Source organism: Eublepharis macularius, chromosome 12 (genome assembly GCF_028583425.1).
Source record: "Eublepharis macularius isolate TG4126 chromosome 12, MPM_Emac_v1.0, whole genome shotgun sequence".
Taxonomy (NCBI): Eukaryota; Metazoa; Chordata; class Lepidosauria; order Squamata; family Eublepharidae; genus Eublepharis; species Eublepharis macularius.
The window spans coordinates 59,131,198-59,156,364 of NC_072801.1; the positions used below are offsets into that span (position 1 = coordinate 59,131,198).

At 48.3% G+C, this 25,167-nt stretch overlaps 2 protein-coding genes across 6 annotated transcripts in view; one reads left to right on the forward strand and one right to left on the reverse strand.

Annotated features, from left to right (window-relative positions):
• Positions 1 to 7,798, reverse strand: part of ALDH16A1 (aldehyde dehydrogenase 16 family member A1) — a 53,656-nt gene extending 45,858 nt beyond the window's left edge. The window contains exons 1-2 of the mRNA XM_054992558.1: positions 6,667 to 7,798; positions 2,857 to 3,242 (exon numbers count right to left, since the gene is read on the reverse strand). Of these exons, the coding sequence (XP_054848533.1) occupies positions 2,857 to 3,242; positions 6,667 to 7,540 (1,260 nt within the window). The 5' untranslated portion in view covers positions 7,541 to 7,798. The remainder of the gene's footprint in view (positions 1 to 2,856; positions 3,243 to 6,666) is intronic.
• On the forward strand, positions 6,209 to 20,294 carry PIH1D1 (PIH1 domain containing 1). 5 transcript variants are annotated; one of them, XM_054992559.1, is made up of 11 exons: positions 6,209 to 6,282; positions 12,052 to 12,149; positions 12,635 to 12,701; positions 13,085 to 13,270; positions 13,946 to 14,007; positions 15,147 to 15,231; positions 15,681 to 15,777; positions 17,259 to 17,312; positions 18,268 to 18,358; positions 18,787 to 18,930; positions 19,997 to 20,294. In XM_054992559.1, exons 1-11 carry the CDS (start codon positions 6,240 to 6,242, stop codon positions 20,081 to 20,083), a joined length of 1,014 nt encoding a protein of 337 aa, XP_054848534.1. In that variant the 5' UTR covers positions 6,209 to 6,239; the 3' UTR covers positions 20,084 to 20,294. The 5 variants fall into 5 exon arrangements, with proteins under 5 accessions (XP_054848534.1, XP_054848536.1, XP_054848537.1 ...); XM_054992561.1 differs by lacking the exon at positions 6,209 to 6,282 and adding an exon at positions 10,992 to 11,054; XM_054992562.1 differs by lacking the exon at positions 6,209 to 6,282 and adding an exon at positions 11,030 to 11,039.
• The last annotated feature ends 4,873 nt before the right edge of the window (positions 20,295 to 25,167 follow it).

Genomic DNA, 25,167 nt, shown 5'->3' on the forward strand with positions numbered 1-25,167 from the left:
ACACACTTCCTCTCTTGCTATCATGGACTGGTCTCCACCCATTGAATGCTTCCTGGCTGTCAACTCTTCCGCCCACCCGTCTCCACATACCAGAGATAAAGACCCACTAAGGTTACAGACGGCAAGGTCACTTCAAGATGAGACAGGGAAAGCAAACAGTCACAGCAACAAAGAATCTTGTGGCACTGTGAAGGCCAACAGAACAGCAGAAGCTTCTATAGACTAGAGCCACAGATGCAACTCAGAAACCGGTTAGATTTTTAGATGTCATAAGGCACTTTGGGTTTTTTGCTTAAACAACCTGGAGCAGTGAAGCTTCTTGAATTAGTCAAAAGAGAAATCAAGAGTCAACAAGTAGCTGCTGCCTTTTTATAGTGACCACTTCTTGAGCCTGCAGCCTTCAGTGCAATCAACCTGTTCTGTATCTCACCTCATCCAATAAGTCTGCAATGCATCCATTTCAAGAACTATAAACAAGGGCCTTCCCAATCTGGCCCCAACACATTTTTTAAAATCTCCCTCTTTCTTCCCCCCATACTGATGAATTTTGGAGAAACTCAAAAGCTTGACTGCTACTTTGTGATATTCCGATAGGGCCTTAAAAATGCTACTATGCTACTGTTTTCATGGAGTAGAACTGGCAAACAAATGCACAAGAACTTATGAAGAAAAAAGAAAGGTTGTGAAAGAAAAGTTGTGAAGAAAAAAGAAAGGGTCCAAGGACCTTACAGGAAGTACAGGATGAGGCATAATTATGTAAAATTCAAATGTAATCAAGAAAAATGCATGGAATGCAACAGTAGCAATAATTGATCTAACGTAAGTGTTCCTAGTAGAGTTGGGCACAGACCGGGAAAATCCCACGATGGTCTGTGGTCCATCGATTTTCACAGACCATGAACTTTTCACAGACCAGCCCCATTCACGGACCAGTTTGTCAGTCCGTGGTCTGTCACTTCCGGGGGCCTTGGCTCTGCTCCTTCACACCCAGAGAGCCCAAACTTGCAGAGAATCTTCAGCAGCCTCTCCTCCAGCCATTCTCCAAGTTTGGTCAAGGTTGCATTTCGGACGTCCGAGTTACAGACCCTCAAAGCAGGAAACTTCCAGTAGATACTGGAGTCGCAAATGCCAATTGACTTGCATTGGCTAGCAGCACCAAACAGTTGCAATGAGGCAAAATCAAACAGAAAGGGGTGGGGAAGGAGCCCCCTCACTCAGCACACAGACACCTTCCCAGCCCTTGCCTAGAGAATTAATTCTTGCTCCTTGCTTTCATAGAGAAGAATGGGAGCTCTCTGGTTGGCAGGCAGAGCTGCCTATCAAGGTTTTGAGAGCTAAGATTGGCTGCAGAATGTCCACCCCTCCATTGCCTAGGGAATTCATTCTTGCTCCTTGCTCGTATAGAGCAGAATGGGACCTCTCTGCTCGGCAGGCAGAGTTGCCTATTAAGTTTTTAAGAGCTGCAAAAGGTCTGCGGACATGCCCTCCATTGCCTAGGGAACTGATAGATTGGTGCCAGGATGTCTGGACTCACGGACCACAGACCAACGGACTGGCCCAAACAGACAAAAATGTGTTAAAAAGGTGAGTCTCACGAAATGTGTGTTTGTAAACCACAAACTGGGCCAGACAGTGTCTAGTTTTGGTCCGTTTTCCGGTCCATGTCCCTAGTATTTGGTGAGCTGGTTAGCCTTTGAACTGACTGAGGATTCCCAAGTCCTCAGAAGAGGATGTCAAACAATGCCATGCTGCTCTCTACATAGAACAAACTGATCAGTCCCTATGAAAAAAGAATAAATGGACAGAAAACTGACATTAAAGACATTCAGAAATCAGTGACAACAGTAAGAATAAGTCAATCTCCTAGAACATGCCGTTGCTGATACAAAAGTTACTATTCACTATTCTCCAGCAAAAAGAACTTCAAAGGGAGACTCCAGTGTGAAACTGCTGAATTAGAACTCATTAGGACATTTTGAAACCATCTCCTCAGGACTTAAGACCAGGGATTCCTCAACCATTACAGGTGTTAATCAGTTCTGCAAAACTAGGGAGATCATATGAACACCAGTTACTGCTATTGTGACTGGTCTTTGTACATTTCTCTGTTTCATCTGATTTTTACATCATCACACTCAATACTTTTTGCATTTCTCGGCCCTTTGACCCTGCTGTTTGTAACTGTTTTCCTTCATAGTCTCATGCGTGAATACACACATCCAGCTGTCCACAAAGGACCACTACATGCATCTGATAAAATGGGCTCTAGTCCACAAAAGTTTATGCTGTAATAAAATCTAGTTAGTCTCTAAGGGGCTGCAAGACTCCTCTGTTTATATTTGCTAAAATGGCAAGTGCCCCTCTGGAATGATTACCCCTGTTGTTTTTGGAGTTATCTGGCAGTGTTGTCCCGGTCTCCCTTTACATCTGGCTTAGATTAGATTTGTTTGCACAACCGAAAATGTAAGGGAGGCTACAGTGACTTAAGGAGCATATGACCTTATGATCACAGGGGCCCTTAAAAACAGGTTTAGGAAACAGAACATTTGGGTAGGGGTCATGGCTCAGGGAGAGATCATATGCTCTGCAAGCAGAAGGTGCCAGGTTCAATCCTTGGCATTCCCACTTAAAGAACTCAGGTGCCCAAAGCTGAGAAAAGTCCTTCTCTGTCGGAGACCCAGGAAAGCCACTGCCGGTAGACAATATTGAGCTAGAAAGACCAATGGTCTGACTCAGGGTAAGGCAGCTTTATACAGGTTAAGTTTTCAAGAAGCAACAGAGAATGAGCGGAAGGCGGGGCTTAGAGTTCTAGACTCTTGTGCACTCTGCAACTGAGTTGCTCTTAGCATGTGCAACCTTTAACAGCGGAGGCTCTTGAACGCTGGTGTCTTTCGGAGGATCCCCATTAAGGTCTTTGCAGAGGTCTCTATTCCAGTTCTCTTCCTTTACGAGTTGAGGCCCGTTCTTCTCCTTGTCTTCTCCCACAGCTTCTCTCTCTTTTTGGCTCTTAGCCCACATCTGCCGGATCCAATCCATTTCAGCTGTCCACAGTCTCCTGTCCTTCTCCCGTTGAGCTTTCTCCTCCTCCCACAAGCCCTGGAACAATTTCTCCCTCTCTCGGAAATGGGTCCGGATATCCCGTATGAGCTCGTCAAATTTGTCATCCCGGGGCCTCTTCCTTCTGTTTCGGAGCTGAGCCAACTTTTCTCTCGTGCTCAGCAGGGTTCGTGGCCTGGGAAAAGCTGGAGGGTGCAAGAGAGAAAAGGTGTTCATTCAGAAACAATAGACTCTAGAATCAAGACCACACTTTTGGGCTCCAGAAGTCCAAATAAGACTCCAGCATGAGCTAAGTGACACAAATAGAATATTCTCAAATAGCAGAAGTAGATCCAGTGGGCCATTAGCTTGGAAATGCAGGGCAACATAGATCCTGCACTCCACAAGGACACTATTAGAGGAAGAAATAGCACAATTAATAGGTCAGACTAAAAAATATACACGTAGCCAACACAGTCAACCCTTGTTTCAATCCCTACAGCCAGCAGTTGATACAAAAACTTCAACCTAAGCCTGCAAACAAGATAGAATTATATCCAGGCCGGGAAGCTTTTGTAACATGGAAGAGACTTAAGTTTTCCACCCACCCCTTTCTGGACATCCAAGTGCCACATAAAATCAGTGCACTCACCATGGGCACATGAGCTAGAAGCAGACTTTAAGAGTAACTTCCGAGGACTAATTTGCAAGGTGGCTTTTACAGAATCAAAGATTCAAGAATGACAGATGAGTGAGCTTTTTTCTACTCTTCCAGAGAGCCTTTAAAGCCCAAAGTCGCTTCCAACCCAAACCACAAAAACGTCCAAGCTGACAGAGAGGATTGTTTTAAAGCCTTCAAAGACTAAAAATGGGGATTACGCATTTTCTTGTTCCTTCTCTCAAGAGGCCTCAGTCAGTTGCCCCCCAGACAACACCTGAGCCAGCAGTGACATGTCTCATTGAGCATCAGACTTGGTTGGTGGATCTCAGAGGCAGAAGCCCACCCCTGCCATGAAGCTCGAGGAATGACTGTGAGCCATCCATTCATCTTCTCTCTCAGTGAAATCTACCTTGTAGGGGTGTTGTGAAGTTTTAATGGGGTGGGGGACTAAGCTTCCTGCTCTGAGCTCCTTGGTGGCAGAGCAGGACAAAAATCTAATCAATCAATAAAATACCAGCTCCTGCCTTTTCAGGATCTACCTAATATGTTCCATTCTGTTTCCAAAGAATCCAGGAGTCCTGTACTCCCATTTCAAAAAATTCAATTAAAAAACCCCCTAACCTTGCACACAATCCCAGAGGCACATGGATATTTTAAAAATATCAGACCTGAAACATTATTCTATGTCATGCTTTACTCTCAATCACAATCAGATGCGACCATTTCACCTAGCAAGCCCCTTATTTGATTTGTCCCAAGATTTCATTCTTTTTTATTTTTTTAAAAAACCTTTCTTAGTAAGCCCAAGAATTCATTCTGCCAGTCTCTTCTTTTCCTACTCCTAATTCCATTATCATGCTCATCCACTGAGGCAAAGTAACCACAATGGCAAAATGGACAGATTACAGAAAGTAAATTTATAGTGGGGGGGCATAGACAATTGTGGGGTTAAAAAATAAGTAATCTCTTGTAAGATGTATTGTCAAAGGCTTTCACGGCCGGAGAACGATGGTTGTTGTGGATTTTCCGGGCTGTATTGCCGTGGTCTTGGCATTGTAGTTCCTGACGTTTCGCCAGCAGCTGTGGCTGGCATCTTCAGAGGTGTAGCACCAAAAGACCACACTTTTGGTGCTTTTGGTGCTACACCTCTGAAGATGCCAGCCACAGCTGCTGGCGAAACGTCAGGAACTACAATGCCAAGACCACGGCAATACAGCCCGGAAAACCCACAACAACCAATCTCTTGTAAGCATTAGTGTTGGCTGGGATGCTTAGCCTGTTGTTATACGTATATTCCACTTGTTGGTCAAGATTGCCTTCTCCCATTCAAATGGGGTAGGTTGGGGTGAGGGGATTTTTTTAATTCCAGAGAGCCAGCCGTGGTCCACAGTTGAAGCAAAAATAAACCAGAGTCTTATGGCACCTTTTAAAGGCTAACAAAATTTCATTCCAGCGTAGCTTTTGTGTACTACAGCACACTTCTTCAGGTGCAAAGCAGCATCTCATAAGAAGCAGGTTGTAACCCCAGAAAGCTTATGCTGGAAAGAAATTGTTAGCCTCTACAGGTGTCACAAGGCTCCTAAGTTATTCTTCCATGACTGAGAATTCCAACGAGGGCAGAAGGTAAGCAGTACCAGAGGGGGAAAAAAGAAAGGAAAAAAGTCCTGAATGTTGTGTGAATTAATATTATTAATCACAGGAATAACTCACCATGTAAAGTAAACAAAGATAGAAACCATAATTATGATAAGCATACATGCATCACATGCAGGACAGAACACAACAAACTTAGCATTTCTCTAAGTAAAATAATTGTGCAGATCCTACAGTAGGCTTAAAAAAAATTGTGAGCTAGCAAAATAGTGAGCAATGAGCAAAGAAGTTACAGTCTCTCTTTCTTTGTTCCCTCTGGGACCTCCTACCTTCAGCCCTTGGTTTTTTCAAAGGGTTCTCTCGCAAGTCACACTCATTCCTTCCAATGTTTATTTAGGTCAGCTGTCTTGGAGGACAATTTTCTAGCTTGGAAACTCGAGGAAAGGTTAGCTTTCAGGCTTCCTGGGAAACTGAAAGAGGGAATGCTCCAAAACTAACTGGGAGTACTAGGACGGGTTGGGGAAGGATTTAGAGCTTGTGGAAAAAGACAAGACAGGCAAAACTCTGGAGGCCCACGAGAAGCGTAAAGCCTCCATGATGATTGTTTCCAAATGGGTAGCTGCGACTTAATCTGGGACAGCAAAATGAAATGAGAGCCTAGTGGCCCCTTAGAACCGAACAGAAATCTATCCCAGCAAAATCTTTCAGGAGTCAGAGCTCACTTCATCAGATACATTGGAACACATACCCACCAGGCCAATGCATTAATATTAACAATAAGCAGACTTGGCACTCAGGACTGCTGGTAGTTCAAGCAAGGGCAAACGGAACGGATGATTTAGGCAGGTGTCCAGGAACCAGAAAAGGGGCTTGCCAAAAAGGAAGGTGAACGTTTTGGTAGCGGAGAGGACAAGGCTGGCAAGATCCCTAGGCCCTATTCCAACAGGCAATGAATGGGTTAAGGGCAGGACCCACAGCAGAGGCCAAGCAGGGTAAGAAGGGGAAAAACTGGAGCCCTGTGGGCTGTGGGGGTGGTTAAGAAGGCTGGGGAAAACAAGCCGGGTGCCAGGCCACCCTTGTGGGGAAGAGAAGGAAGAGGGATTTTGGAGGGAAGTATTTCCAAGGTTTTGTAGGAGTCATTGGGTGCAAGAGAAAGGATAAGGGAGGCACACCAGGATACCACCGTTTTCCATAAGCAAGTAGCAGAGATGGAGGCAGGGGAAGAAACGGCCAGGCAAGACGTCTAGGGTGTCCCAGTGACTCCTGGGGTTGCAGGTCTAGTGCTCAGGTGGCAGGCGTCCTAAGGACATCGGGGCGGGGTCCAATGTTGAAGAAACTCTAGCATATCCCGCCCCCCCCCCAAAACACACACTCACCTCTCCTGTTTAGCCCGGGCCTCCAAGGAGCGTCCAAATGCGCCCGGCTCTCCCGGCGCAGGAGCCGCTCTTCCACCCGCTCCTGCCTGAGGATGTCCCTCCCGGGGCTCTCCCCCCGTGCATCCTCTGGAGCCGGGTAAAGGTAGGACGCCGCTCCTCCTCCTCCTCCTCCGTGGAGACCGGGCTCTTCCTCGCCGGAGCTTTTCTCCTCTTTGATGAACCCCCCCGCGGCATGGCGGTGGAGGTGATGATGGGGCAGGATCGGGGCCACGCCGTCTTCGTGATGGAGCAACGCCCCGGGCGCTTGGGAGGAGGAGGAAGAGGAGGCACCGGCGGAGGAGGCGGTGGCTGCGGCGGCGGAGGGCGGCTCGCCTTGCGGATCCAGATCGCTGCCGTCGGTGACCGACACCTGGGTCCAAGCGTACTCGTCCTCCTGTAGGTCCTGCTCCGGGTCAAGCTCCGGGTCGCTCTCCTCCTTGATCACCACCTGGCACCAAGGAGCCGCGCCGCCGCCGCCCCCCGCGCCGGGATTGCCCCCCAGGATGGCGTCCAGCTCGTGGAAGAAGCGGCACCGTTGGCGGGCGATGCCGTCCTGCAGCTTGGCTTGCTTGTAGCTCTTCTTCAGGTCTTTGCCTTTGGTGCGGCACTGGTCCTCGTCTCGGAAGTAGCCCTTCTCCGCCATCCGCTCCGATATCCACTGGTACACGTCCGCATTCCGGTGGCACCGGTTCAGCTGCGCCTGGATCCCTTCTTCCCCCCACAAGGCCAGGAAATCCAGGGTCTCCCGGTGGCTCCAAGTGGCCGCCCGGGTGCGGGGCACTTTGGGACGATCCGCGCTCTTGGGGCCCAGGAAGGAAGAAGGAGAGGAGGACATCCCGGGATCGGAGACGGGAGGTTGTCAGGAAGGGGGCAAAGAGGAAGGGGGCAAAGGGGGGCGGGCGACGGGGAATGAGAGGGGATGGCACCAAAAAGGGGGGGGGACCCCCACCTCGGTTTAATTAAAAGCCTGCCCCCGGTGCACGCCGGGATACGCCCCCCCAACCCAGAAGAGCGAGCGAGGCGGAGTAGAGGGGCGGGTACCTCCGCGGTAGCACGTAACCGAGGTGGGACTTACCACGGGCGCGCCGGCCAATGGTTGCGCAGTATGCATATGACCCTGATTGAAACCCGGACTTTTCGGCGAGCCTGCGCGAGCCGAACAGAGGAAACTCTTGCTACCCCCCCCCCCCCCATCCCAAGAAACTCCCGGAGGGGACTCAGGAGGGGTCCCACTTGCCCCGAGCTCCGGGGTGACTTTGCTCTTTTTACGCACGCCACATCCTGCACGGCCTCAGGGGATCTCTTGCCAAGGGGCAGCTCGATTCTGCAGGGATTCTAGCAGATCGAATCAGGAGGACTTCCAGACTAAGGCGGCTAGCATTACAACTGATCTCCAGGCCATAGAAATCCACTGCCCTGGAGAAAATGACTCCTTTGGAGGATGGACCCTATGACATTATACCCTGATAAGGACCCTCCTCAGACTCTGCTATGTCCAGGTTTCACCCCACCCCCACCCCCAAATCTCCAGGAATTTCCCAACCTGGGGCTGGCAACCCTATCAGCTCTAGGATCATGTACAGCATCCTGTCTGGGATAGAGGCCAACAAACAGAGGCCAAACAGCCCCTTTAGATATTCCAGAAATCTTATTCCGAGGTTTACTGCCCCTGAATGTGGAGGTTCACAACTCATCACAGCTAGTAGCCATCAATGGCTTTATCGTACACGAATCTCCCGGCCTATGCAAGCAGCTACTGTTGCATCCACAGGCAGCCAAGTAAGAAGAGGGTTGGATTGTAAGGGGTGCGTGTGTGTCAGAGCACATCTATGTGTCTTTGTGTGTGAGAGAGGGGGGCAGGTTTCTCTGGCAAGGGGAAGGTGGGGAGCAGAGGGGAGGAATCTAGGAATGCCACTATCATATTTTTATCCCACTCTTCAAGTACCTCAGGATCACATATGCAGTTCTCCATTATAATCTTCACAACAGTCCTGTGAGGTAGGCTAGGTGGAACACCACTGACCCTTGTGGTCCGTTTGACTGGAATGTCTCCCCACCCTAAGCTGATCACTCCAGCCACTGCCCTACAAGGAATCTCCCTGGCTCTGTAAAGAATGTGGACATCTAGTGATAAAGAGAGCCTGGCAGGAGGCCTGCATTTGCACACACTATACAAGCAGATTTAAAGCCGCCAGATATGTCTATGAAGCAGACCTTCTGATCTTGAGCGTTCAGTGACCCACATCTCGAATGGAAAGTCTATGCAGCAGAGCTGCTGGATCAGCAACAGAGCAAAGGTCAGCGAGTGACAGAGGGAAGGAGACAACGTTTAACTTTTTTTAAAAAAAACAAAAAGCCTAAAATGCAAGGCAAAAGGTGAATTGTGTATCAACCGCCTGCCCCCCCCCTTTCAATCTTCTCTGTCCTAGGGTTGCTAACCTCTAGGTCAGGCCTGGAGACCTCCTAAAGTTACAACTGGTCTCCCAGCGACAGAGCTTATCTCCCCTGGAGAAAATGCTGCTATGGAGGCTGGACTCTATGACATTAGACCCTGCTGAGGTCCCTCCCCAACCCCTGCCCTCCAGAGACGCCACCACCCAGAAATCTCCAGGAATTTCCCAATCTAGAGTTGGCAACCCTACCTGCTCCTTTCTCTGCGTTCCAATCTACCCAGGCATAAAACCTCATTGCAACAAGCTCTTCCCTCTGAAAGAACCACTTGTCAGTGCTCAGCCATTTAAACTCTCTACACCCCCATTCCTTGCTTAGGGGAGGCAAGCGCCCTGGTGGAAGGAGGGCGGTCAGTTTCAGGCTGTTCCCCTTACCTGGGCTGCCCCAGTCCCCTCTGGGACAGGCCCATACTCCATGGAATTGTAGATATCGTAAACTGAAGGGACCCCACGACTGCTTGGAGATGCTGAGCCAGCCATAGACCCTGCACTGCTCTCCGCAGGCAAACAGAACTCAAGAGCCTGGATTAAAAACAGCAGCCTTCCCACTCGAGAGCGCCACTTCCGGCCTCCCAGCTACCATAGAGACTATCCCCGGAGAGAAAGAACAACTTTGGCATGGTACCACTCTATTCCTCAGAAACATCTCGATGGTGGAGCCCTCTATATACTTTGTATTGGAAATGAAAGCAGCAACCGAGTTTGATTTTAGACCGGAAGCCTGAGTGGCGCTTTACTTCCGACTAGGCTTGTCAATTGTAGGTGGAGCCTGGAGATCTCCTGGAATAAATAACTAATTTCCAGACAACAGAAATCAGTTACTCTGGAGAAAATGGCTGCTTTGGAAGGTGGAGTCTGGGGAATTATGCTCTGCTGAGCTTCGTCTCTTCCCCAATCCCTACCTTTCCTAGGCTCCACTCCCTAGGGTTGCCAGCCTCCAGGTAGTGGCTGGAGATCTCCCGGAATTGCAACTGGTCTCCGGGCCACAGAGATCAGTTCACCTGGAGAAAATGGCTAGTTTTGGGGGTGGACTCTATGGAATTATGCCATGCCGAGGTCCTTTCCCTCCCCAAACCCCACTTTCTTCAGGTTTCGTCCTAACTGTGAGCATCCTAGCTGTTGATTATATTGTATTCACTCGCACTGTATAATCCGCCTTAGGTCACATTGAGACCGGCTGATTCTAAATAAAAACAAACTGCTTTTAAAATTGGTGCAATAGGAATCCTATTTACATCAGCAGAGATCATTTAACTCATCAACAAATGTGACTCTAAGGTGTAGGATTATATTGAGGCCGATGGTTTCTCTCTCCCATCACCACAGGTGCGCTTGTACACTTTTTGCACTTCATGTGCCGTTATCACCACTGTTTATATTTAAATATTATTTTTCCTCAAGGGTTCTAGTCCGGAAAGTGAATGTCACAATAATGTTTCTGAGACTTCAGATGCCATGATACATTTGCTAGAACAGGTATAAATATATGAAGGCGGTTTACACAGCGCCATCATTTAGATCTGCATGAGCATGCGATCTCCAGGGGGTCGGGCACCTGCCCTTTAGCCGGAGAGGCCGGGAAATAAAGCCGAGACTCTCAGCATGCAGTCCTAACGTATCTGCTCTGCTGAATCCTCCCCTCCCCGGCTGCTTCCACACGCACTGAAAAATGCACTTTCAATCTGCTTGATTTTACTGTGTAATATGGGGAAACCCACTTGCTAACGTGGATTGAAAATGCGTTACTCAGTGAAGGTGACAGCAATGCTTTAAATTAAGCGGAGAGGCGGAGACCTTGACTTCCTGTTTGATCTCGCTGCAAACCAACGATAAGTGCCGTCACTTCCTCCTTTCTCACCGAAAGGCATAAAATAGACGACAGAGGTATCCCCCCCCCAGGTATTGGGGGGGAGGGATGGCATCTGAAAATTGAATATTTTGCTTAAAAGAAGGGTGGGGCTTAACGGTGCACGCCCACGGAAGAGGTAGTACGAAGGGGTGCAAGAAGACAAGGGGAATAAAAGCAAGGGACATCTCTCCCCTCTCTTCCTCTGCGCTTAACTTTTAGCCCCTTTCCATTCCCCGCTTTTTCTATGATTAGGACGGCCAAGCGCAGGGGTTGCTATAGCAACACCGGAAGTTTGCGCCTCTGAGAGAGGAAGTGGGCTGCTCTGGGAGCATGTTAACCAACAGATAAAGAAGCGTGCGGGGAAATCTTACTTCCAAGTAAATCTGCGAAGGAGGATTGTGGGCTTAGGAAGGAGGAGAGACCGAAGGGGAAGGGGGTGCATGGGGCTTATCTATGGGAGGTGTGTGGAAGATGGGGGTCTGGTCCCACATGAGGGTGAAATAGCCGTGCATGGGATATGTATATCCAGTAGAGATGCCAGCTCCAGGTTGGGAAATTCCAGGAGATTTGGGGGTGAAGCCTAGGGAAGGCGGTATTTGAGGAGGGGAGGGAGCTCAGTGAGGTATAATGCCATAGAGTTCACCCTCCAAAACAGCTATTTTTTTTTCAGGAGAGCTATAGTCTGTTGTCTGGAGATCAGTTGTAATTTCTGGGAGACCTCTAGCCACTAAACTAGAGACTAGCAAGGGGGAGGATAGTGGTTCAGTGGTTGGCATGCCTCATTTGCATGCATAAGCCCCAAGGTGCCTTCTCCAGAAGTCATAGGCAGCAGGTTTAGCTAGATCGACCATTTAGTTCCCTTAGTGCAAGGCAGCTTCATGTGGGCCAGCTTGATGAGAAAGAGTGCTGTTCTCTCTGTTTTGAGGCTTTTTCTTTCCTGTCTTTCTGGGTCTGATGCCTTTTCCCTGAGGGCTTATGATCTTCCCTGCCTTGGGCATGGGGTGGGGCTTCACTTGTTAATCCTTGCTTATGTTATGGCCTCTGCAGGCTGCACCGCCATGGCATCTGCCATTGACAAGTCCTTGTTGTCAGCTGAGTTGCAGGATGAAGAAGAAGAGGAGGAGTTTCAACGCCTTCTTCTCCAGGTGTGCCACTGACACTGCTCTCTAGTCCTTGAGGAGGTGGTTGGAAAGATGAGTCCATCAGTCTAGCATCCATTTCTAACAGTGGCTATTCAGGTGCCACAGGAAAGCCTACAAGCTTGGCTTGCAGGCAGCAGCCCTTGCTCGCTGACTGCTTCCTACCACCTGACAATTGGCAGTGGTTTTGTCTCTAAACCCAGAGACTGTCATGGCTAATGGTTAACATTAGACCTACCCTCCATAAATCTCTCCAGCCCCTTTAAAATCCATCTGATCCAGTGACTGTGACCACATCTCACGGCAGTGAGTTCCCCTCATCAACTATCTTTTGCTACCTACAGGCATGCCATCTTGTCTGGGTTCCAACCATAGTGCTGTGGATTGGAATACATATATGGAAATGAGTCCCAGTGACATGAACAAAACTGGCTTCTGAGTCAATGTGGTTAGGATAGCACCACAGACCTATTAAATCTCTGTCTCCCCAGGCAACCCAGAAGATCCAGAGTGCAGGGCCCCCTCCAGTGGAGTCCAAGCCTATCCGTCCACTTCCTGGTAAAGAGCTTCAGATTGGGCAAAAGAACAGAGGGTTTGCTGTGGCATCTGGGGTGGGGGGACTGGATGTTAGACTTGGTTTCTGTGCGGAGGCAAAAGTAGAGCAGACCTAGCTAAAGGTGGCATGGCAAGAAAGATTTTCTAGTGGCTCTTGCCTGATCTGTGGTGGCTGATCAGTGGAAGGATGTTTTCTTCACTGGTGTGGATGGTCCTTCTGCAATTCTTTCTCTGGCCAGAGCTGGCTGATGGTGCACAAGGGCAAATTCCTGCCTGACATTCCAGAAGGCCACCATGTACTGCCTGGATTCTGCTATTTTGGCTCAGTAGATCAATTTCTCGCTGGAACTGTGTGATGGTATTACGCTTGTGCCTATCTTCTCCAGGATTCTGCCTTAAAACCCACACTGATGCAGGCGAGAAAGTCTTCGTCAACATCTGCAGGTCTCCCCACATCCCTCCACCTCCCAACCTAACCAATGAAGAGCTAGAGTGCCTCATTGAATCAGAGAATGCCTCCAACTTCCGGATCCCTATGACTCTGGGCGATCCCCATGCAGAGGTGGACAAGAGTGAGTGGGGAAAATGGGTTCCTAGCTTTAGTGGAAAGGGTGACTGTGCAGGGTACAGGTAGGGTAGACACTGAGGTGGAGGCTTGAATTATGGCAAGTTAGCATGTGTAACCTGAGGGGTGGAATTGCTGGATGTACCAATGACCAAAGATGCAGTCATCTGTCTTCCCTTTTGCTTCAGGGACTCTTAAGTGTACTCCACAGAAATAGGAGTGCAGTTTCCAGTAGTAGTGGGGAATCTTTAAGAAAAGAAAAGAAAGAAACCGTTTCTAGCCATCATAGTTAAAGAGAGGATTTTGAAAACCTGACATCAGCAAAGCTTTCAACACAAGTGCTTTGTTAGCCATGGCTTAATGGTAGAGCATCTGCTTGACATGTAGAAGGTCCCAGGTTTGATCCTCAGCATCTGCAGTTAAATGGCAAGGTACAAGGTGATGTGAAAGGCCCCATCTGAGACCCTGAAGAGCCATTTCCAGTCTGTATAGACAGTACTGACTTTGACGGGCCAGTGGTCTGATTCAGTACAAGGCAGCTTCATGTGTTTTCATGTGAGATGGTAAAATGTGTACCTATCACCTGAAGGACAACTGTATAGCCTGACCATGATTCTGGACTTCAGGAGTTGGGCCTCTTGTCTTCAGGATCAGCCTAACTCTTCCTCCTCCTCCTCTCCAGGTGGTCACGGCTGCACTGCATATGACGTCACCATCAACACGGACTTCTTCACCAAGATGGAGGTGAGCGTCTTTCTGAATGAGGAAACTTGGGGATGGTCGTTCCGCTTAGTAGGGCAGCTTTTCTACTGGGAGACTTTTTCTTGCTGCCCATTGCTGCTCATGAGGGTAAGGAGACAGGAGGAGCAGGGCTGCTTCCAGGATTCAGTTCCCAGGCAAGATGCTTTCAAGTAGCTCCTTGTAAAACGTGTGTTCCCACACTCTTCTGTGCAAACACCCCACCTGGAGGAAGAAGCCAAGTATGACCCTTTCGTACACTTTCAAGTTTGCTGGCACCAAGGAGCATCAGGAAGGGATGACTTCTTGCTTTCCCATTAGGGTGGCACTATTGGGGGAGTGCTGCCAAACTCAGCTCTTTCACCTGAGAAGCACTCAGGGTGCCTCTCCTTGCAGTTGGAAGCTGATTCCTGGTGGGATCTGATGGACCACAATCCATCACCCTAATAATAACCCATCATTCTCATCTGCTTCCCCATCCTCCTCATGCAGTGATCCCGACCCCCTGCTTCCTACACTCTCCTGCACAAGGCTGTCATCAAGGATTGCCATTTTGCGGTAATTATTCCAAGGGTGATGGAAGCAGAATTTAGACCGTGGCATGAGGAGGATGGGGTGATTAGTTGGGTGGAGGGTGGTGGTGGTGATGTGCCCTCAACTACTTAGGTTACGCTGGAGTGTTCTCTTCCTCCTGGCCGCCTCTTCCCTCCACCCCCATTCCCCAGGCAGCTCTAGCGCTACTGGGGAATGTTTGTGGACTAAGCATTAATGTCTGTAAATGAAGCCCATGGAATTTTCCTCCCAATAGTTGCTTGTCTAATTAGCACTGATGAAGCAGTATATGTAGTTGTCTACTATTGGGTCTGGCTGGTCCAGAGTTGTTTGCTTTGAGTGGCAGTCATCACATCCCAGGATCCTTTTAGCTGGAGACACTGGGGGTTGCTCATACAAAGCCACAGATCTACGGGGCCCTTCCCACCCTGGCACTTGGCCACATTTATGCACTTGTTTGATTCTCTCACCCTTCGCCCACTCTCTTGACACTTCACACCAGCATGCAATCATCCCATACGGAAGATACCCCCATTCTGGTGTGGGTATGGGTAGAGACCAAACATCTCCTGTTTCTTTCTCTCTATATCAAGGGTAACTGCTTCCTCAAAGAGTTCTTCATCACAATTGTTTTGGAAGGATTATCAGAGAAATACAAAATGAGTATCAGCCATGCAGGTATGGAAAATCAGTGTTGCTCTTGGGAGCCAGTTTCTCTCTCTTGGGGCCCATTCTGATCTTCCGCTGTTGCGTTCCTGGAGGAATATCCATGTGCAGAAATGACCACAGCCTGATTATAGCAGTGCAGGCTGCATGCTTCCCCCTCACTGGGTCTGGCTGCAGCTTTCATTTATGTCTCACCTTTCTCCCCAGTGGGGACTGACAGCAGCTTATGTCATTCTTGTCTCCTTCATTTTATCCTTATGAAAACTCTGTGAAGTACAATAGGCTGAGAGTGTGTGATTGGTCCATGGTCACCCAGCAAGCTTCCACGGTAGAGCGGGGATTGAACGTATGTCTCCCAGATCCTAGTATGACACTCTAACCTCTACACCATGCTGGCTGTCTCCTTGGAATGAAATTGTGCAACCAAACTCACCTGCTCTCTTATGCATCTCCCCTTACAGAACGGCGCATTCTGAAGAACAGGAAGTTTATGGGCTCCATATCAGAACAAAACATCCGCACAAAATCCAAACCCTTCATACAGGAGATGGATGTCAGGTATGCTGAACAGGGGAGCCACAAGGTTGCTTTTAACCTCAGTCCCCTTCCTGTATTGTTAGATAATCCGATAATCTGAGTTCCTGTATTCTTAGATGATGCCAGAATTCATAAACCCTTGTACGAGAAACAAATGTGCATGCTTTAAATTAATCCATAATGCTTAGTAGTCAACAAGATATAAAACACTCAAATGATAAACTGGTAAGAATCCTCTTTTGTTGGGGGGTGGGGCGGAACTCTTAGATTAATATTGCTTCTTGACCTGCTTCTACATGTTCAGTTCTGTGGAGAATTAGACACAAATAAACCCTGTTGATCGCAAGCCCAACCAGTCTTAAGCTTTCAGGTTTACAGTCCTTCATGCCCTTAAAGACGGATGCTTTAGACTGAAAAAAAGAATCCAGAGACGAGATAGAATCATGCAGCCATTTTCAGTTGCTGCATCAGGGGGTTTAATGTGTGGGAGATTGTCTTCTGAAAACAGAAGGAGAGGCAGGTCCTCATGTTCCAGACTACGTTTTTCCAGCATGGGAGTTGAACCAGAAGGTGGTTTTGATCCTGGTATATGTTGAGACCAACTTGATTTTATTTATTTATTTACATCGTTTATAGTCCTCCTTTCTCACTGAGACTCAAGGCGGATTACACAGTATGAGGTTAATACAGTCAGTATCAAGTACATTTCAATACAATACCATAAGGTAAACAGATACAAGTTTAAAAGACATAGCATTAGCAACGATCCAAGACAGAGTAGAAAAAATACTGGAGCAAAACATAATCAATTCTAGGACTAACATTAGACAACATGGAGTGCTGGTTGTACATAGGAGTACATATTTAAAGCAGCAGATAATATATAAGGCAAAAATAGTGATAAAGTCTGTGATCTCCAACTCGTTACATTCATAGATACTTTTCAGCAGGCCGAGCAAAGCAGTTTAAAACCGTGTGAATGGGCCCAGCAGAGGGTACGTTCCCGAACCTCCTTGAAGGCTCAACAGCTGTCATAGCACATCACGGAATCACTTGGTTTGGGGTGGCACAAAAGAATCCCTGTATACCTGGTACCCCTAGTACCTGTCATGGCTGGATGTGCTATGAACTAAGAAGGGTTAAGAGCTGGGTGCCTGGAGGATCTATGAGTGTAGGTGTGTGTGTGTGGGGGGGGAGGAGGGTATCAAATGGAAATTTCAGCATCAGAGACATCTGGGAGTGTTTTCCATGAGTGGGCTGATGGGAGAACGGAGGGCTGGGGGGGGCATTCCGTTGTTAGCCTTTGTGGCAAGAAATGTTTGCCTAGTGGCTGAGATCATAACCCTGAGATGCATCAGTGGGGGCACTCCCCGTCCCTGTCCTGACAAAACCACAGAGAGAGCTATGAGTCAGACCAGAAAAGGTCAGTTTTGGTAACTAAGTTGTATTAATACTTTTTTTTAACCACGTCAGTTTTACAAGAAGTTATGTCTGTTCCGCAGCCAAACCCAGGAGACAACAACCAGTAAACATTTGCAGCCCCTTTATTCACAAAGGTATGGTGGGGGTGAGATGGGAGGGAGAATATTGGCGGGGGGAGGTGGAGGAGGAGGATCATAATATATATTATGGGGCAGAAATAATTATTACATTGCCATAACAGGGAGCGTGGCTCCCTTTCTTCTCCCCACACCTTTCTACCAACTGTGAGAGGCAGGCTAGACTGAGAGAGAGCAAGTGGCGCAAGGTCACTCCGGGAGCTTGCAGGAGGATTTGGGATTTGAGCTCTGGTCTCTCTGGTGTGAGTCCAGCTCTCTTCCCATGATATGGCTGGATCGCTATCAAAATGGATACATCATCAACAATGAATTACCTGCAAGTTAGGATTAGGCAACATTCTTTCTCCAGCGATACCTTTTTGCACTCAAGGCTCACAAAAAAAGACACGGCAGCCTTTGGCAGCCCTAAACATCTTCAGCCCCGGGTGCGTAAGATACCACTTCCACTCCTCTATCCCACTGCAGTTTTGAGACAGTAATTCTTTGCCAGCCTCAAAAGGGCCCCATCTTCATGCCACGTGGTGCGAAGAGAGGCACTCTTAATGGGCTACCCTACAACTTGGAGGTTTTCTTCTCCCCAAAACTCACCAAAGTCAGAGCCTGCTCATCTTTCTGAAGAAGCATAAGCTACTCTTGCTTCAAACTGAGTTTTTTTGTGGCCAAGGATAACATACAGTAATTAACATGTTGCATACCACGCTGGGCTATGCGTCTAATAAAATAATGTTTTGCTAGACTATACAGGCATATAATGAGCCAGGATGGGTGGCTGCCACTGATTTCCGACGTGGCCCTTAATCCTGGGCAAGGTCCATTGCTATTTATATGTAGCAGTAAAAAAGATTCAAGATGAGGGTGTACGTTGAATTGATATGCTTCTCCTCTCACTCCACTCCAAGAGATTCCTTCTCCCCAGCTTACCGATCAAGTCTATCTTGCTTTTCTTTCTCAGTTCTGCCACAGTTCCTGACTTTGCCATTGTTGCCCAGCCATCACGCAGTCACCCTGAGCGTCTGGTCATGAAAATCAGTCTCCCTAAAATGGTAACCCAGTATGCTATTCAGGAGTGTGTGTAAGATCTGGGTCTAATAAAACCTTGAAGTGTGCGTGTGTATGTGCCGTCCAGTCACAGTTGACTTACGCAGCCCCAGTAAGGAGCTGTCAAGGCAAGTGAGAAGCAGAGAGGGCTTGCCGTTGCCTTCCTCTGCAGTGTTCCTTGGTGGTTGCCCATCCAAGTACTGACCCTGCTTAGCGTCTGAGATCTCACGAGATCACGCTATACCATGCCACCTTCCCTCCCAGCACCTTAAAGACCAACTAGATTTACAAGGTATGAGCTTTTGACAGTCAAAACTCTCTTCATCAATGGGAAGGCTGTGTGGGTAGCTGAGTCCCAGTAGGTGGCGCTGTGATCATGGTGTCTCCCCTGCCAGGTAAGTAATATGCAGCATGCCTCCATCTGTTTTTCCAGAATTCTGTGAAGTCCCTGGAACTAGACCTGGGAGAAGATCGAATTGTGTTACGGGGACATCCTGGCCTGTACTGCTTGGACATCTTTGTGCCATACAGCATCATCCCTGAGGAAAGCAGGGCCCAGTTCCACAAAAAGACCAAGGTGAATGAGAATGATCCCTCCCACTTTATAGGTGGCACCTACTGTAGTTTTCTGCTTTGCATAAGAACCAAGGATTGCTTTTTAAATATTTTGCAGAGGCTTCCCCCCACTTTCAAAACTTGTATTCTTGGAAGGGTGTTCACACTTCCCCGTCTTCTGACCCTGGCCACTGGCCAGCTCTTATTCTTGCCCCCTACAGCCTCAGATCAAAAGGAGAAGGAATTTCTTGTCACCCAGGCCCTCTTCCAGGAACGCTCCTTTCCTGGCCTTTTGAAAGGTAGCCAAGCAAGATACCCGAGGCTGAGAGAGCCTGAGTTTCTCATAAGGCTTCCTGTTTGTATGAGAAGTAAGATATTCTCCTGGTTCCCGCTGTGCTGCTCTCTCTCCTGTGGCACCACTCCACTGTTGAGACAGCACAGCCCCAATGGCTTCTGTCATCAGAGTGACCTGCCTGGAGCAGCCACATCTCTGGGGTGGGTGAGTCCCCACCCCAGCACATGTACCTTCCAGGCATGATTTAAATTAGTAGCAAGTCACGGTTCTCTATTTTCTTTTGGAGATCTGCCGCATTAAAATCCTGCAAAGTGTCTAAATTTTTGTATATTGGTTTACCCCAACTTTCAGTCCAAAGCTTTTGAGAATAATAGAGGAATGTAAATGTCATAACAAAGCCTGCTAAAACTATGCCAACAGTTGATCAGCTGTTGTATTAACCGTGAAAAAAACCCTCATTGACTGAGCTGTGGAAATAAAACTTGGTGCTTAATTTTCAATGGTATAGGAACCAGGTGAACATCTTTGTGAGTGTTTTTCATAATTAGGGGGCCAATACCAAAAAGGCCCCTGTTTTGCCATCACCTGCCCAAACACCTCTGAAAGTATTTGTCGGGATCAGGCAGCTCTATATGGAATGCAGCTTTGTTATGTCCTTGATTCACCGCCAGCAAGCCATTTACTCAGCACTGTATGATTAAAGGGAAAGAAAATCCTTGCTCTCTCTGGCATTGCAGCGGGTGCTGTAGTCTCAAACCACCCACACTCTCTTGTTTTTTCTTCCCTCTCTCAGATCCTAACGGTGATGATGCCCATCCAACAACCCTCGCTGTTGCTGTCAGCAACAAGTAGCATCTCCGGAAGAGCAGCTGTCCCATAGGCTGAGGCACTGGTCTGAGCGCACCACCAAAAAATACTGACCCCAGGGAGAATGCAGCGGAGTGTGGAATAGAGAGTGAAGTTTCTGCAGAAGGCATAGTGCTGACCGGAGAGCGGGGGGAGGCATGGAATACCTGGCTCAAGGGCAGCAGTCTTTTAACAGCAATGTGGCCCTGTACCCAGATACATACAGTAAAGCATGCTGGACGGGATCCAGAGTGTGTCTTCTTCTCTCCTCCCACGACGCGGGTTCGTGACTTCCCTAGCAGCTGTCAGCGTTTCTCATCTGTCTCTCTTTCGGGCCCTCCATCCTATCCCTGCGTGCATGCATTCCTGCAAGCAGTTGAGCCTCTTTGGCTGACTGGGGCTGGGGCCCTGGCTCCACATCTCCTGCCCTCATCATCTCATGAAGGGAAAGAGGCCCTCCTATGCCAAGCAAAAAGAAGGGGTAAGATGGGAGGGATCCTAGACTGTGACCCTCTTCAGGTGACTGCTGGAGCATCTCATTTGTTGAATGCCTTTCTGGTTGCAAGTAGAAATTAGTAGAATCTTTCTCCCTGATGGGTTAGGCATTTTTTGCTTGGTTAGGTTTTTTTTTTAATGGAGAAGAGCTTCCAAAACTGTCCCCTGCGCCTGCAGTCTGAAGTGGTGCAGTCCATTCTACCCCCTCGTTCTGAAGGCCTTCTTCACCCATCCTAGTCCCTTCTGGATCCTTTCATAGGTGCTCAGACATTGTTGTGTTTCCTCCTGATTCGCTGCAGCCATTTCTGCACCTGCTTACCACAAACCAGCCTACCAATAACTTTCCCCACCACTGAGCATAGGATTCTCTCTCCCCTTGTTCTGAGCCACGGGGCTTTTAACAGAAACCTTTGAAAGGAGTTACAGAGGCCTCCGCATAAATAGAAACGCACTTGGTTAAGTTATGGGAGAACCAGGCTCTAGCTAAGTCCCTGCTTTATAGGCTCCATCAAACCCTTAGCCCAGTTCTGTCCTGATTCTGTTTGTGCAGCCTTTTCCTCTTGGTTTTTGTAATGGCATCACTCCTGTCTCCTCTCTCCCATGCTTTACTTTGCTATTTCGTGGGCCTCTTCAGCGATGATGCTCATGATGGGTTTATCCCTGTCTTTGAGGGCAGGGGCAGTTTTGGTATGTTGCACCCCAGCCCCTTTGCATCTTTCTTTAGTCTTCACATTCAGTTGTTGAAGTAGGTGGTTGTGAAAGGTTTTCTGTTAAAGCCCCACCCAGAATCTGCAAATTGTCCTCCTGGGGAAGGAAACAAAAATGTTAAATTTTCTAGTTGTAGAGAGAAATCTGAAATGCCTGCCTGCTTGCACAATGGGTTAGAAACCAGAGAACTTGGGGAGGAGGGTTTTGTTGGGTTAACAGGAGCATTTATCCCCCAAGTTAATTTTTGCTCATCAGAAAGACAACCAGGATTTAGTTGTCATTACTTCAAATATGTCAAAATAACTCAGCATGATCTGCAAGGGTGGGGCTTGACAAATTTAATCTGTTCTCTTTCCTGCCCACATTTCACAACCTTCTATAAAAACAGATCATGAAGCAAATAAATGGGATCCAGCAGACATAACCTTATCACAAATGTTTGCACCGTCTCATTTGTCCTGCTCTTTTTGTTGTTTTTGCCTGCATACTGCCCTGGCAGTTTGGATTCCTCTTTTGATTGCTTTCATCAGTGTGTTTAAATTCTGCCCTTCCTCCATGGAGATCAGGGGCAGTGTACATCTCCCCTTCCTCTATTTTATCTTCCTCTGAGGAAGGGAGCTCTGACTCTCGGAAGCTTACACTCTTAAAATGCTTGTTGGACTCTTAAGGTGCCACTGGATTCCAATCCTACTGCTGTCCTCACAACTACCCAGCAAGGTATCTTAGGCTTAGAGAAAATGACTGGCCCAAGGTCCCCCAGTCTCGTTCACAGTGAATAGATTTGAACTTAGGGTTACCTCCATCCTAGTCCAGTGCTCTAACCATTGCACCACATTATAATAATAACATTCAATTCATATACTGCCCTTCAGGATAACACCCACTCAGAGCAGTTTACAAAGTATGTTGTTAGCACGAGGGGGAGGGGATGCAATTGTCCAGCAAATTGTCCTTGGCACTGATATGTCTCCATATTGAAGACAAACCCATTTCTGTAGCCATACTACAGGTTACTTTGAAGTTGTGCCAGCCAGTTGGGCAGTCCACCATTTACCCACTTTTGACAGTTACCCCAATGAACACGAGTCATTCCTACCACTGAGTCAGACCAATGGTGAGCGTTGTCTCTTCTGACTCGCAGTGCTCTTCCAAGGTCTCCAGAAGATATCTTTTCCTGGCACTGCTGCTTCTGATCCTGCCTGGGTTTGGACTAACCCAGGGCCTTTCATACGCTCTGCACTGAACTATGAGCTTTGTTCATTTTTAACTGGCAAGTTCCGACTTCTTTTTCTTGTTGCATGCACATGTATGCGCACGCGCGCACACACGTACGTACAGGCACAACCTCTCCTTCCTCTGTTCCTGTCTCTGCTGCCTCTCCCCCACTCTCTGCACAGCCTGTTCCACAAGCACATGTCCGTCGCCACCACCCCCGCCAGCTCCCCCCTCGCTCCTTCTGTCTCTTCTTTCTCTTCATACAACCTGTTTTCTGTCACATCCACTTTGGAAGGAGGAGGAGGCTTAAATAGATGTGAAGTTGACTACAGGTGGCATTTTCTTTCCAGGACCCTGGCTGCAGGGCAGAATGGGCCATTGGGTGTTAGGGGACATCCTTGTAGGGGTACTGTACCCATGTCAGCTGGCAAGACTGTCCTTCAGAGCAGGAGAAGAACCACCATGCCGTGGTGCACGTGCAGCCCTTTGCCAGGGCAAATAGAGGCCCTTCAGGCCATTTCAGCTCCTAAAAACAAATGCAGGGGGAGGCAGGAGCTCCTGACCCTATGCTGGAGGGCAGTTCAAATCAGGCTCTTGCTGCAATTTTATGCAGTAGCTGCCACTGGAGACTCACAGATACGTGGTGAACTCGCGTAAAGCATAATGTGTCATTTGGCCCAGGTGTCCAGCTGCCGCCCATGCAGTTCAAGTGGAATGCTATGGTGTTGCATCAATGCATGAAAACATCCCATGGTATTGTTGCAGCGGCAGACCTTGCAGAAGGCAGATGGGGGTGGATAAAGGGGATTGCTGAGGGCTGGCAGGGGAGAAGTAGTACTGAGGGCAATCCAGTTTGCTGTAATAATTAAGTGGCAGGACTCTAATCAGGAGAACTGGGTTTGATTCCCCATTCTTCCACATGAAGCCAGCTGGGTGACCTTGGATCAGTCATAGCTTCTCAGAGCTCTCTTAGCCCCACCTACCTCACAGGGTGTCTGTTGTGAGGAGAGGAAGGGAAGGTCATTGTAAGCCACTCCGAGACTCCTTTGGATAGAGAAAGGCGGGGTATAAAATCAACTTTTCTTCTGTCCAATGGAAGCAAAGACTGGTGTAACATTGCGCTCTTCAGAACATGATCCTCGAGTGAAAACTGCAGCCTGGTCAATGATCAAGGAATCCCCACTCCCAGTGGTGTTGGTGAAGTGAAGGTGTAGAGCCGATGCACTGCTTGGTTAGAAAAATATTGGGCTCCTGGCTCTAACTCCCAAGCAGAGGAGGGTGTCATCCATAGGCACACGACACAGCTGCCTGGCTAAGCGGCCTCCTGGGAATCCATAGATGCCACCTTTGGGGTTTTTTTAGCTTGACCAATTCTCTTCTTCAGTACAGCCCCCTTCCCATAATATGTCTTTTGTCCCCCGATTCCCAGCTTACCCCTTCTGGGTGGTTAGAGGTGACTCCCTTCCACCTCTTTTCACTAATGGAATATCTGGCAGGATCCAGCCCTTGAGTTCTATAATAAAGAGAGCACAAAATATAAAAATGTCACATATTTAAAGGGACAGGCACAACCCTTGTGCAAATGAAGTATGTGGATGTTGAAAGTAATAAAATGTTTGTACATCTGCATTTGTGCCTATTCTTTAGTCACTCAACCTTTTATAAAAGTCCACCCTTCCTCCGAGCAGCTGTATATGTCACCCCTGCCCCCTTCTGTCCTCAGTCACAACCACCTTGTGAGGTAGGTCAAGCTGCGAGGTAGAGACTGGTCCAAGGTCACTCGGTGGAGGGGGTATAGCTGAGTTGATTGCATGCAGAAGTGTCTGGGATCAGTCCTGGCCTCTCTAATGAAACGATCTCAGTCAGCAGGTACTGAGAAAGATGGTTGCTCGAAGCCTTGGAGAGCTATTGCCAACCACTATGCCGAGCCTGATGGAACACAGTCTGACTTGGAAGAAGTCAGCTTCATCTGTTCGTTGGGCTTTGTGACTGAGCACGAATCACCTGCCAGATCTCCGTTGTCCAGCTCTACTCCTCTACGACAGCACACTGGCTGCTATCCAGTCCTCTTCCTTCCCCCCTCTCCCCTACAGCTGGGATTTAGATTGGAGACTGCTCAGTTCAGAGGGCCTGACCTTTATTTATGTTATTCCATAAAGCATTAGACACACTGGCTATGAAACTGCAGGTTACTCTATTAGAAAAAAATTTCCAAAAAGCAATAGCAGACTAATCCCTTTACTAGGACTGACGGGAACATCGCAAGCTTCAAGGTTCCCCAGAGGCCTTCTTCAAGCGGGATGTTGAACAAAGCAAAAATGAGTGTGTATGGGGTGGGAGTGGGGAGGGAGATGCTGTGGCCAGCAACTTTGCCCTTCCTCCTCTTGTTTACTTTCTCATGAAGTTTGGCTGGTACTTATTTCATTTGGTGGCAGAGAGTGCCCTCAAGTCATAGCTGAGTTATGGCGCCCCCTGGCCGGGTTTTCCTGTCAAGAGACTCTGCAACCCTGGTCTTTGTTGGAGGTCTCCCGTCCAATTACCAAGCAAGGCCTGCTTAGCTTCTGAGGTCTGACAAGATCAGGCTCACCCATTTTTCTCCCCAATTGTATCCCTTTTCTCAACTTAATCCTCACAACAACCAGAGAAGCTGAGAGTGTGTGACTGGCCCACGGTCACCCATGGCAGGGTGGGGATTCGAAC